This window comes from Neovison vison, chromosome 7 (genome assembly GCF_020171115.1).
Source record: "Neovison vison isolate M4711 chromosome 7, ASM_NN_V1, whole genome shotgun sequence".
Taxonomy (NCBI): Eukaryota; Metazoa; Chordata; class Mammalia; order Carnivora; family Mustelidae; genus Neogale; species Neogale vison.
The window spans coordinates 131,903,957-131,918,435 of record NC_058097.1 but is presented as its reverse complement, the minus strand read 5'-3'; the positions used below and the strand labels follow the sequence as shown (position 1 = coordinate 131,918,435).

The 14,479-nt window shown below is 41.3% G+C and overlaps 1 protein-coding gene across 2 annotated transcripts in view; it reads right to left on the bottom strand.

Moving 5' to 3' along the window:
- Nucleotides 1-2,867, bottom strand: part of SLC36A4 (solute carrier family 36 member 4) — a 52,049-nt gene extending 49,182 nt beyond the window's left edge. The window contains exon 1 of one of the 2 annotated variants that reach the window (XM_044258321.1): nucleotides 2,753-2,867. In XM_044258321.1, coding sequence (XP_044114256.1) covers nucleotides 2,753-2,804 — 52 coding nt within the window. In that variant the 5' untranslated portion in view covers nucleotides 2,805-2,867. The remainder of the gene's footprint in view (nucleotides 1-2,752) is intronic. The other variant, XM_044258322.1, reaches the window with a different exon arrangement.
- Nucleotides 2,868-14,479: the final 11,612 nt, after the last annotated feature.

The window sequence follows — 14,479 nt, the reverse complement described above, 5'->3', positions numbered from 1 at the left end:
AGAATATACACAAATACACTCACCTCCTGTACATTATCATTCAGTCCCATGGCTTTAAATACTATCTACATGCTGATGACTTCCAAATTTGTATCTCTAGACCAGACCTTTCACTAACTCAAGAAATCAATCCCATTGCTCACTCAACACCTGTTTGAGTATCCTCACTACATGGCGGCTGGCCTTCCCTCCAAATGAGGGATCCAAAAGGGAGCAAGGCACGATGTCTTTTAGGATCTGGGTTTGAAGTCACACATTTTCATGTCCACCATAATCTATCCACTAGTAGCAAATTATTAAATCCAATCAACACTCCAAGGGAAGAAAATCAAGTTCTTCCTTTGGATGAGACAAATATCAAAAACTCTGTAGACATTCTACAAAACCACCGTAACATCTGAGTTGGTGGCAAATTCATTCTTCAATATACTCAGGTCCCTGGAGTCATCTCTGTTTCCTGTTTCACTCTCAACCCTTTCCCAATCTGTTAGGAAATCATGCTGGTTCTACTTTTAAGTATATCCAGAGTCTAACCATTTCTCTCCACTCCCACTGCTACAAGCATACTTCAGTGAGGAACATGTGCATTTCTTTCTTGCATTTCAGAAATACCCATCTGCTGCTACTTCTGCCCCTTACAGTCTATTCTTCCCACAGCAGCAGTGTAATCTTTTTAGAATTCAAGTCAGATCATGTCATTTCTCTGCCGAAACCCTGCAATGGCTCCCCATTCTCTCAGAATAACAGCCAAAGTCTTTACACAACCCCGAAAACCTGACATAACCTGGCCACATCACCATCTTGATCATCCCACTTCAGCCATCTTAACCTCTGTGCTATTTGTCTTTATTCAGCCATTCATTCTACCTGGAATGTCTTTCCCCAGATACCCACCTGACTAGTTTCCTCAGCTCTTCCAAGTCTTTACACAAACCTCACCTCTTCAATATGATCTATTCTGTCCATTTCATAAAATACGGTAACTGTCCAGCCTCCACCCTGACTCTGACTTCTCTTACTCTGTCCTTTTCTCCACAGCACTTTTCACTTAACATAATATATAATTAGTTGATTATTGTCTTTACTCTTCATTGTCTGTGTCTTCTTACTAGAATACAACCCCACAAGAACAGGAATCTTGATCTGTGTTGTTCACAGATGTATCCCAAGTGCCTAAAACAGCGTCTGGCACACAAGAGAAGCTTGTTGAATATGTGTTGAATGAACAGACATAACTTTTAAGAGATAACTTGGAACCTTTCTCAGTTAATAAAAACATATATGGTAAACATCCTCCCACACTACTTTTAATGGCTATTCAGCACATGACCATAAGGCTCTATCACAATTCACCCATTTTCCTTTAACTGGACAGTTAGATAGTTACTATATTTTCTCAACTACAAAGAATGTGGTGAACATCTCTCAATGTTAAGTATTTGTTACCTGACTTATTACCTTCGGAAATACTTCTGTAAGTAAAATTGCTGGGTCAAAGGATATGTACCTTTTTAAGGATAAAGACACTACACGCTCTTACCAGTAACGCAGGAGAATGCACATTTCTCCACATCCTAAGATGTGTTTTTAATGAATTTCAAACAGTCAGATAAACCTGGGTTCATATCTGGGTTCTGCTATTAATTAACTTAAAATTACCATAATGGGGATAATAATAGCATCTACCTCACCCAATTGTGTTAAAGATTAAAAGAAACAATGCATATGTAAAGCACTTAGCTGGCTGCTTGACACACAGTACACAATCAATAAAATGCTAAGTTTATTTCTACCCTTATTACGATTTGAAAGAAATTACCTGCAGAGTGCCCTGCCCATTATTACAGGAACGCCAACCTATTAGTCACTATAATGAAGTGTTGCTTTAAAAAGCTCAACTTTTAAAAAACCATTTAATCATTCAGGACCGAATTAAAAATATTCCTAAATAGAATGCGTATCACTGGCTGGGGAAAGGACAGTACTGCCCTGACCCTTGCTTTTGTTTCCCTGCTGATGGCAGGAAACCATAAACAAGGTTTTGCATTCCCAGGGGCCAGGAAGATAAGACCAGATAAGCCCGCAGGACGGCAGGAAAACAAACTTCGGCAAGTGAGGTAGCTACAGGTATCTCCCGTCGGGTACGGTCCGCACGTCGCGCTCGCCCCTTCGGGGGTGGCACAGGGTAAATGAAGGATTCACCCAGGACTCAGGATGGGGCTGCGGCGTGTGAAAGCCGTCAAGCACCCCTGGAGAAAACAGTGAGAGTCACAGCGCAGACTCTCGCTTGCCTTTGCATACACAACGCACCCCAGCCCCCAACACACACACACACACACGCGCGCGCGCGCGCTCCCATCTGATGCCCTTTGTAGGCCCCTCTCGTCACCGGCCCAGCTCCCCAGTCAGCGCGTTCCTGCGCGGTTGCGGTCCCCAGGTCGGTCACCTCCCCAGCCTCAACTGTTCGGGGAGGTTTGCTCGGCTGGGTTTTTATTCCAAACCCGTGCCCGACCCACGATCCCAAGAGCCCCGACCAGAAACACCCAGTGGCCCCGGGAAGGCCACCCGCCACTGTCGGGGTCCGGCGACCAGCCGCTCGGCGCCGGATGAGGCCCGGCCACGCGCAGGGGGAGGGGCGGCGGGGGCCCGGCGCCAGCAGCAGCCTCCCCGGCCGAGGCCGAGTGCCTGCCCGGAGCCCCGGGCGCATCCCGCGGGCACGCGGCCCCGCGTCCGGCCCGCACGCAGCACCCACCGAGCTCCTCGCGTCCCGCCGCCTCGGCCGCCGCCGGCGCCGCCGCTTCCATCTCGCCGGGGTCTCCAGGACGCCGTCGCCCCGGAGCGCGCTCCCCCGCCGCTGCGTGGCCCGCGACAGGCGGAGGCCTTCCCAGCCGAGCGGCACCCACGCCCAGCGCCCGCCTCCCGGCCCCGGGCACCCCACCCGCGCGGCGAGGAGCATGCGCAGTGACGCGGCCCGGCCCGCCGCGGTGCTGGGGCGCGAAGGGCCCCCCTGGGGCTCGCGGGGCGCTGCGGGCGAGCCGCATTGGGGAGGGAGACCGGAGTGACGGAAGGCGGGTCGGGGCGGGGTGGGATAACCGGAGAGAAGGGGCGCTGCGGAGATCTCCGGGATGGGAGCTTAGACCTGGCGGGAATCCAGGCCTCTAGTTCCCTGGAGGACGTTAAAGATGACCACGAACTTAAATTGGAGGAGCCCATCTACTTGCAAGGCTTTAGCATTCTGTATGGTACCTGGGAGGACGCAGAGTAGGAGGGGACTGTCCCCTCTCCGTGTTGGAGTTCTGACTGTTCCTTAGTTATCCATCTTCCGGTGCCCCTTTTTTAGAAGAGATGCAGGATGCACTCCCATTTAGGATTTAATTTAATCAAATAGTTTCACTTCAAGGATTTTTCAGGGCCCTTCAAAAATACTTGACATTCACTCGGGACTGAAAGAAAATTAAGAATTATACTGATGTGCTGTCAAATATTCTTAAGCATTATACATAATTCTGATGACAGTCCTGTGAGATAATTCTAGTATTTATATCCATTTTACAGATGAGGGAACTAAAGTCACACAAAGCTAAGTAACTTGCCCAAGGTCGGTGAACTAATAAATGGCAAAGAGGGAATTCTAACTGCAGCCAGAGACAGGGCTCTCAACCAATACACAAAGCTGACCTCGCAGGTGTGTACCAGTTCATTTTGATGAATCAATAGATGAAACAAGCTTTGGGTTTGAAAGGAAAATATTTTAATTTCGAAATGCTTTCAATTTTTTTTTCATTTCATTGTTCTTTAAAGTCAGACAAACTTTTTCTATTGGTCTGTTCCATTTAGGTGGGGTCTTTTCGGGAAAGTCTTTTGCGGGGGGGGGGCATCTAATTTCTAAGACCACTGCTGTAAGTACATGGTGACAGTGTTAAATATTTAAAATTTTAATATTAAAAAGGTACACAGTTACATAATATCCAATTTTTCCTCCTTGTTGCATCCTTTGTAGGTTTTACTAGTGATAACGATGATTTGCCACAAACATTTGTTTTCCCTCACATCAACCCCAATCACTCACACATCCATATGCAACCCCCAAAGAGAGGTTTGATTTGAAATGTCCCTGACAAGTAACACAGATGTAGGGAAGGCAGAGAAATAAGAATTCTATTCTAGATCATGGCTAGAGGAATAGTCCCGAAGGTCTAGGTTAGAGATGAGTGGAAAATAAAACAGTCATCAGACCGGTAATTGTCCATAAAACCACCCATTGTGATGAGAATACTTGGGACAGTGTTGTGACAGAGAAGCATTATTCTTTGAGTGTTAAAAGGAATCAAAGCAAAAAAAGAAAAAAAAGAAAGGTGGGATGGGGGTGCTCAAAGCCATTGTCCTCTAATCTCAGCATCAGGAAAGCAGATCTGGTTGGGTGGGGGGAGTCGGGGGAGAAGGCCTGACCTGGGCTTCTTTGAAGAAGACTAGGCTGAGGCAGGCAGCTAGACTCGGTGTCTTTGCAGAGTGATATGGAGATCAGCCAATGACAGGGATGATCCCAAGACTCAAGAAAATGATGGTTTTCATATACCACTACTTGAGAAGATACTGTCACTTCTTCTCCAGGTCTTACAAATTGGAAGAGGTTATGGGGGAAAGCTGTATCTGGATAGAGACATAAAGAATCTAACCATTTGAATAGCCCTGGCCCTTTCTCTTTTCTTTCCTCACTTTAACATCCTAGGTTATATCTTGATTATTTCCTCCCTTATGACCATGGCACCTTGTTTTTAATCTCTGTTATAAATTATCTCCCCTTGTATTATAATTATTTGAGTCTCAGCTCAAATAAGTCAAATTCAGTTTGAGTTCACAGCTATACTGTGAACCCCTGCAAGAGAGAGGCCATATCTTTGTATGTGTTTTTGGCTCAGTTAGGGCCTGACAGAGTGCCCTGCACATTTGGTGTTGAAAGTTGTTGAATCTAGCCTCATAAATACATAAAAGAAAATATTTAGAAATATTTAATGTCTCCAAACGTGTTGATGGAGCAATTTCCATGTGCCAAGGAGATGGTGCTAGATGTAGGGACTGTAATGGCAAACAACTCTAGGATAGGCCCCACCATCCTGGACTTCATAGTCCAACGCAAGAGAGTGCAAAGGAAAAGAACTACACAAAATGTTGTGTAATTACATTGTTGAAGAAGGACATCAAGTGCTAATGAGAAACGTACTGCAGACTGGGAAGGCACGACAGTCTCCTAGGAGAATATTTAAGCTGGAATCTCAAGGTAAGAAGGACTTGGCTGGGTGTATGTAGGGAAAGTGAGTGGTTCCGGCTGTGAGAACAGCTTTCCCCATTTTACAGATGGAGAAGTGGTATGTTTTTGACATGCTGATTTACACCACGGGACATCTAGCTAGTGGTGTCTATTATATAGCAGTTGAATGTATAAAGTTTCTTTATGTGTAAAATTTTACCAACCTCACAGACTGTCATGAAGATTCAATGAGATAAAGCATATAAAGCACTTATACATTGCCTAGTTCATAAAAGGGTCAATAAACCAAGTGTGTGATTTAGGAAGGTTTTGTTACCATGGAGAGAAAGGCCACCTCAAACTAGCTTAAGCCAAAAGGAGAATTTAATGGGGATACTGAAATCCCTAGGACAGAGATGTGCCTTCGCTCAGAAACAGCAGCTCCTCCTGCTCTGGGACTCTTACCTCCTTCTCCACTAATCACCTTTCTCTGTGCAGCTGCTTGGGCATCTGCGTTAGTTTGTGCAGCAGAATTCCACTGCTTCTCAGGTTTGCCTGACAGCAAACATGCTTCCTAAGAACTCTCATTTTCTTTATTTTATGGTTTAGAGAAATACTGGCCTCTTTTCCTCAGTTCTGATTTTAAAATTTTCCCAGAGAAAAATTGTGTTTTACTCTGTGTAAAAATAGGTTTAAAACATACTCACTTAACCCAAACACTGCTCCATACTTCTTTAAATTTATGCATGTGCAAATTTTCATCACCCTGAATCAGGTCCCTACCCCAGACTAGTCAAGTGAGTGGTGGAGAAAGTCATACATCAGGGTCACAGTAGGTGCTGATAGAACCATGTGGATGACAGTGTGGAAATGGGAATGGTTTTCAAAAGGAGAATTTGAGCAAACCAAATCCTGGGTGCCTGCCCTACTTTGATTCCCCTCTATTTAAAATATTACCCATTATTATCTTAACACTGTTTAAGCCCTATGCTTTCAGAGGATAGGGAGACAAGTTTCTCACCATCTTTTAAATAATATGTGCTTGAATGACTTCTCTATTCTGTTAATGAGCTTAAGAAACATGATGACATAAACATGAATAAACATAAAACAAGAATAGGATGCCATAGAAAAAGAAATGTTTAGGGAAGGAAAATAGAACAAAGAGTCAAAATGAAAGGAAAATAGAAAAAGTAAGAAAATTAAAGGTCCATCCAGCAGATCTACGATCTTAATTCAGAAATTTAAGGGCTAACACAAAGAAGGGGGAAAAATCAAAGTAATAATACAATGGAAATTTTCACAATTGAAGGACGTTTGATTAGAAGGATCCACTGATTGAATGACCAATACAGCAGATGAAAACAGACTTATGCCAAAGATATACCATCATAAAATTTTAGAACACTGACAGAAATATCCTAAAATCTTCCTGAAATGAAAAACTAAAAGGAAGGGGCTCACGTTCAGTTCAATACTAAAATTCAGTAGCAATACCACAAGCTAGAGGATAAGGGAGCACATTGCATTACAACTTCTGAGGGAAAACATGTCCAACATAGAATTCTGTATCTAGCCAAACAGTCCATCAGGTGAAAGGGCTTTTTATTTTTTTAATTTAGTATTTATTTTCATTATGTATTTAAAGGATCAAATAAGACTCAAAACAAGAAACAAGTTCTGACCCCCTTTCCAAGAGGCAACCACTTTGAACTTTTTTGGTAGTTTCATTTGGTATTTACCTCCATATTTCTAAGTAACATACTTATAGCACTATTAATTTTTCAGTTTTAGAAGCTAGAGTCTAATATGAAACTGAGAATTTAATCTTTTGCATCAACTTCATACAGAATAGTTTTGCCCACTCCAACTACTTCTTCAAACAGAGTCATAACACATCCTGCATTAATTTTGTATTTTGTATTTTTTGTATTATGGCTTGCATGTATTTTTCACTGCCAAGGAAAATGGTGCAGTATACCTATATTTCTTTTATCAATGTTCTTTTGGATTTGTTTGTTTGTTTTGTGGAGTAACCCTTCCTGGTAACTTCTGTCCTCCTGCTCCCATTTGGACTAATTGCTCTCCTTGGCCTTCAGCACAACTGTGATAACTGGAATTTCCCTTCAGCATCCTCTCAGGATTCCACTCTCCTGTGTTAAATCCCTGGTTTCTTGGATCCCAAGTCTCCTTATTTCTAGGTTTACTCCTTAATTTTTATAGAGCATTCCTCTACGGCTTTCTAAGGAAAGGCACATGGAAATAAACAAAACTCTTTGTACAGAACTTATATAAAGCTCTTTCAAGCTCCCATATGTCTTAAAACTGGTCCCTGCCAGTTACTAATTTTTATTAAGTCAAATATCCCAAAAGTCATCTATAATGTGACGTGTATTATCTCTATATTCCTATATTTTCCCCATGTGTAGTTGGGTTTTCTTTTTAAAGATTTTATTTATTTATTTGAGAGAGAGAAAGAGAGAGAGCAAGGGGAGGAGCAAAGGGAGAGGGACAAGCAGAGTCTGTGCTGAGTGCAAAGCCCACCTCGTGGCTGGATCCCATGACTCTGAGATCATAACCTGAGCCAAAACCAAGAGTCAGATGTTTATCCAACTGAGCCACCGGGGCGCTCCTTTGTATAGTTGGTTTTAGGGCCAATCAGCCCTATGACTAGAGAGACAACAGTTTCAGAAGTTGAATTTTTAATGACTGGGAAAGACTATGATTGAAGCAGATTTCCTAAAAAGTTCTTTGAAGTTTAATAGTCAAAATAAGAGGGAACCTTCTCATTAAGGATTCCTGACCCAAAAGAAATAGGTTTAAAACATACTAATTTAACCAAACAGTGCTCCGTACTTCTTTAAATTTATGTATGTGTAAATTTTCATCACTAATCATAAATTGTCTTTTTTTAATTTGGATTAGGAAAAGCTAAATTTCTTTAAGCTTTTATTAAAATGTGCCTTTTATTAAAAACATGGTTGGGGCACCTGAGTGGCTTGGTTGGTGAAGCATTTTTCTTTAGCTCAGGTCATGATCCCAGGGTCCAGGGATTGTGCTCAACTTCTCTCTGTCTCAAATAAATAAATAAAATATTTTATAAAAAGCATTGAATTGAAATGCTGCCTGTTTCACTAACTGACCTGAGAAAGGTTCTCTAGATAAGTGTGACACTCCAGAGAAAAAGGAAGTTCAAATTGAAGAACTGGTTGACAGAATTATATTTATTCCCAGACTTCCAAACTTAATGTTTTCTTTTTCCCCAGTAATTTGGAGCAACACTGTTAAACTTATACTTGCAAAGTATTAGTGTTATTGGAAAAATCCTCTTAACAATAAGCAGACTGAAACATATTTAGGAAATGTTGGAAAACTTTATACTTATAAACTTTGAACATTTCTAAAAAGCTCTGGAATTATCTGCTTCCCAACCCCCAAAGATGGAACTAGAATTTGAAACCTGATCTGTGTACTCTTTTCTGTAGTTCAGTCATTATAATTAAAATCTATGTGCCAGGCAAAATACTATGTACCTGCTAATGTTCCATTTCCCCCCATTTTACCCTCCAGATCTACTTTCCCCACTTTTCCATTTGGCTCTGGACTCTGGAAAACTACCCTATACAGAATGCTTCAGTGGGATTCCTGACCTCAGGCCTCCAATGAGGTTTGGTGATTGGAGGTTGAGGAAGGAGATCAGAAGAGGTTAAATTGGTAAGAAATTCATTCCTCTGGTGCCCTCCTTACTAAGTCACTACAAGTTGGTTCCATCTCTCTATGAAAACCATAGCTTCCCTCCAGCAGCCTTTCCTAGGTTACCTGTAAACACCCCTTCCCTTTCCCTGTCCAGAACTAGAGGCAGGAGTACTTCTCCCCATTGCCTACTGGGAACCCGGGCATTATTCCTGTTGATTTTCCTAAAAATCTGTCCATCCTATTGTAAATGGTTCCTCTACTGGGCCCCTCTCAATTCACAATTTGTGTGAGTGTGTGTTCCATTTCCTAGAGAGACCCTTATAAATGCACATACATCATCTTGTTTATTTCTCTAAAACAAACAAACAAACTTCAAGTTGTATCTTCATTTCACAAATGAAGAAACCTTGATGAAGAGAAGTTAAGCAAATTGCTAAAGATCCAATGACACTGTATCCACAAACGTTTATTCAGGGAATGGGAAATCACATTCCCATTCCAGAAAATTCTCCAACCTTAGAATCCTATGAGCTTTCATTATCACCTCAATAACATTTGTTGGGAATGGTTATTTATACAGGCCAATAATTGTCAGTCAGAAGGACAACTTCTGAAGATTCAGCTCCTGAAGCAGCTGCTGTCATGATTTTGGCCAAAGAATAAGGCCTCTGACCAAACAAAGAAAGCATGCCAAATGAAGAGGTGCATGGGCACCAACAGAGGGGCCCCTGTCAGAAGTCATCTCACCCTGCTTAGCTATCTTTCATCTCCGGCTTCTTTCCTTTTCTTCAGGGCCAACTGGGAACAGCCAATGAAGTAGTGTTATAACACTTCATTTTTTAAAAATTTTATTAACATAGAATGTATTAGTTGTTTCAGGGGTACAGGTCTGTGATTCATCAGTCTGACACAATTCACAGCACTCACCATAGTGCATACCCTCCCCGTCACCCAGCCACCCTATCCTTCCCACCCTCCATTTGTTTCCTGAGGTTAAGAGTCTCTTATGATTTATCTCCCTTCCTGGTCCCATCTTGTTTCATTTTTCCCTCCTTTCCCCCCAACAATCCCCTGCCTTGCCCTCGAATTCCTCATATCAGAGAAATCATATGATAGTTGTCTTTCTCTGATTGACTTATTTTGCTTAACATAATACCCTTTAGTTCCATCTACATCATTGCAAATGGCAAGATTTCTAGTTTTTTGATGGCTGCATAGTATTCCACTATATACATACATACCACTTCTTCTTTATCCACTCATCTGTTGATGGACATCTAGGTTCTTTCCATAGTTTGGCTATTGTGGACATTGCTGCTATAAACATTTGGGTGCACCTGACCCTTCAGATCACTACATTTGTATCTTTAGGGTAAATATACAGTAGTGTGGTTGCTGGGTCATAGGGTAGCTCTATTTTCAACTTTTTGAGGAACCTCCATACTGTTTTCTAGAGTGGCTGCACCAGCTTGCATTCCTACCAGCAATGTAGGAATGTTCCCCTTTCTCTGCATCCTCAACAACACCTGTTGTTTACTGACTGGTTAATTTTAGCCATTCTGACTGGTGTGAGGTAGTATCTCACTGTGGTTTTAATTTGTATTTCCCTGATGCTGAGTGATGTGGAGCACTTTTCATGTGTCTGTTGGCCATCTGGATGTCTTCTTTGCAGACATGTCTGTTCATGTCTTCTGCCCATTTCTTGATTGGGTTATTTGTTCTTTGAGTGTTGAGTTTGACAAGTTTTTTATAGGTTTTGGATACTAGCCCTTTATCTGATATGTCTTTTGCAAATATCTTCTCTCATTCTGTTAGTCATCTTTTGGTTTTGTTGACTTCTTCCTTTGCTGTGCAAAAGCTTTTTATCTTAAAGATTTTATTATTTATTTGAAAGAGAGAGAGTATGAGTGGTGAGGAGAAGCTGAGGCAGAGGGACAAGGAGGCACCCCGCTGAACTGGGAGCCTGACATGGGACTCAATCCCAAGACCCAAAGATCAGGACCTGAGCCAAAGGCAGACACTTAACTGACTGAGCAACCTGGGTGCCCCTACTTCATTTTTTAGTCAAGGAAATAGGCTTAGGTAGACAAAGTGGCTTGCCCTAAGTCTAACAGCTGGTAGTCAAGCTCACTTATGACTCTTGGATATACCTCTACACCACTCTGTCTCACAACTGCTTGACCTGAGCTCCCTGAGCAGGAAGGTTATGGGTGCCATTGAACACTTCTGACCACAGGTTGGTGGTGTGGTTTAGTCATGAGAGCATTGCACAAGTCTACTATCCATTCTCATACAGATTAGGAAAATCATCATGAAACCAGGTAATTGAGCTTCTCTTTTGGGCCTTAACTCTGCCATAAATATCACTACCAACATATTTAACATTGTCCTCTGAAAATATTACTCTTTGAAGGATGATAGAAAAAAGGTGACTTATGGCTAGCGCTAAGAAGCACACAGTATTTTCTCACATGTTATTTATTACTCTTGTTATTTAATATCCATGGTAGAAAAATAAAGCAAAACAAAACAAAACAAAAAACCTTTAAAGCTTGTGCTTAAATAAATCTCAAGGGTACTTGTACACTCTCAAAAGAAAAAGTGCTTTCAAAAATTCGCTTCTTTTAAGTATTATGTATTGGTGAGACATTAACCTACATGGAAATTATTCAACTTGACTTGTCTTCTAATGAAACTACTGTCATGCCAAGTATAAAAATCTAGTTTTCTCTGGACACAGAGAATTCATGGTCCTCACATGTAAGTTTAACATGGTAAGTCTTCTCTGTTTCAGGCTTTTAACATCAAGATTGATCTGGGATTTAATCTGACAGGCTGTACCTGTTGGCTTTTTTATAGCCTCCTTTTCATCACAGTTGAAAGAGAATGTGTTAAAGACTTACTTATGGAAAGTAGGTCACCTGAGACACAGGTCATGCATGAGGAATCCTAGAATTCCTGCTACCTGGAACCCTTTTCACAGTGATTTAAGGAACTTACTCACAACTGAATGACCTTGTTGAGTGATACCAGCCACACTGGGGAGAAATAGAACCATTCCTCATTAAAGAAATCTGTCTAAGAGATGCTGATCCCCAGTGGGCCTCATTAGAGAAAGTAAACACAAGCCACATAACTTGCTTTCTGGTAATAAACAAATGTGATATAGAAGTTATAATGTTCCGCTCAGGATAAAAGAGAAGTTCCAGCTAGGACTGCATTCCAGCTCATGTGCTCAGAAGTTTTTAACACAAGAAGTCCTTGGGAAAAGATACCCATTTTCAAAAGGAAATGTCACTCGTCTGTTTCCATTAGGGCCAGGCTGGTAGACAATCACATGATGCTCTGTTTATATGGTCCTGCTCCTGTCAGTTTTGTTTTTCAGTCATAATAACACATAACTGTTCATTGTCTGATTTTTCTCTCATGAAAACAGCTAAGCACTTTGACCTGATTTTCTTAATAGACTGCATCCATTTTACAATAAATTGGATCATTGAGGGGCGCCTGGGTGGCTCAGTGGGTTAAGCCACTGCCTTCGGTTCAGGTCATGATCTCAGGGTCCTGGGATCGAGTCCCGCATCGGGCTCTCTGCTCAGCAGGGAGCCTGCTTCCCTCTCTCTCTCTCTGCCTGCCTCTCCATCTACTTGTGATTTCTCTCTGTCAAGTAAATAAATAAAATCTTAAAATAAAAAAAAAAAGTAAAAAAAAAAAAATTGGATCATTGATTGACTACTTAAAGATGGGCCATTACATTAAGTCAGAGAAGTGAGAGACTGACCAAGGAAGAGTTCACTTTGCATAATATAAATATTTCCTAATTCATCCCCCAGTCAGCTCTTTGGGCCTCCATTAGTTGTGTCAAGAGACTCTCTATCATCTAATGAGTTTGAACTTCACTGGAGATCATTCAAATGTGACTCTTTAAGGAAATAAAAAACAAAGTTATTTATATCACAACATTTAGGATCTTTTAAATAAAACTCTAATTTTTGTCTTTATTTTCATCTTAATTACCAAAACTTGACTCTGAAATATGGAGCTCCATGGGTAAAATTTACTTGGCCTCATATCTCCTGGACTTGGATGAGTACAGTAGGGATGGAGACAGGGTGGACTTTCCATTCATGGGCGGAGGGGGGATAGGTTTTCCACAGATAAGAGGGTACTTCCTGGAGTTGACCTCAAATGACAGCCTCATGCTGCACTAAATAGTGTGATTCAGTTGCTATGCATGTTCTACAACTTAATGTGTTGATGTGTCCTGGAATAAATGAGGCCTCTAGCCAAAACTGGGCTGAATTCTAGATTGTTTAACTAAGGGATCAAAGAATTCCCCCCACCCCTGCCAAAAAGGCTTCCTGCCTATATCCTGCGGTCCAACCCAATAGAAGAGCATATTGTTAACTGCTGCTATTCTCAGGGATTGGCTCCTTCCTTGCAGGACTCTTGAAACCCTTTCAACTCTTTTATAATAATTTGTTGCTAAAACATCTATCATCCTTGTAGCCATCTTCTGTTACTGTTGAGAAAGAAACAGAAACCGGGAAATGGGTTTTACAACAGAACTTTCCACCATGTCTAGAGTAACACACAACCATATCCTTATGCTGTAAGTGACTGTTCCTGGAACAAATTGCTATTCCCATGCCCCCATTTTCCCTCTCCTTTCAGGAATTGGTGTCATTAGCATTTCTGCTGTTAACAGAGACTATTCATTGTCTCTTTCCTTCTTTTATTGAAATACAACTTTTAGCAATACACATGACAGCCTGGCCATCTCTGTTATCTGACTAGACTCTGGTCAATGAGATATGATCAAAGAATATGTGCAACATATGAGTCTTGCTCTTATAACCATGGAAATAAATGCAACACTTTAGGAATGGTGAGTCAGCATAAGAGAAGGAATCTGGGCCCTTCATGATTTCCTAGAATAAAGCTTGTCATACCGTCTTGGACTTTTATATGAGAGAGAAATCTTATTCAAATCATTGTATTTTGGATCTCTGTCACAAATAGCTAATCAATACAAGCTTTCATTCAGATGACTACAAGGTTCAGGCTAAATCATATGAAGAAACGATTACAGACTCTTACTCAAGTCTGTGTTAGTCTAATAGAAAATGTCAGGAGAAACCTTCCTCCACAGAAATCCTGTGTGAAATTTTATATGTGTTCATCCAGATCTACAAAGAAAATCAGTTTACTTTGCTAGCAAACTCTGAATTTACAATGATACTTACCAGAATTCTTCCTAGACAGATACCTTATTACTTAGACAGTAAAAGATCTTGGGCAGTATCACATTCTATTGACTTACTTCTCAAAGTCAGGTCCATGGACTGAGAGCATCCTTATCTTTTCAAACTGCAGATCTCAGATCCCCATCCCAGGGATGAAAAGTAGAGCATACACTATGCTAGGAATACAAAATTTGTATGGGGACAGATGGTAACTACACTTCTCCTGTATATAATTGTCAAATCACTATGTTGTACAGCTAAAACTAATATATACATCAACTATACTTCA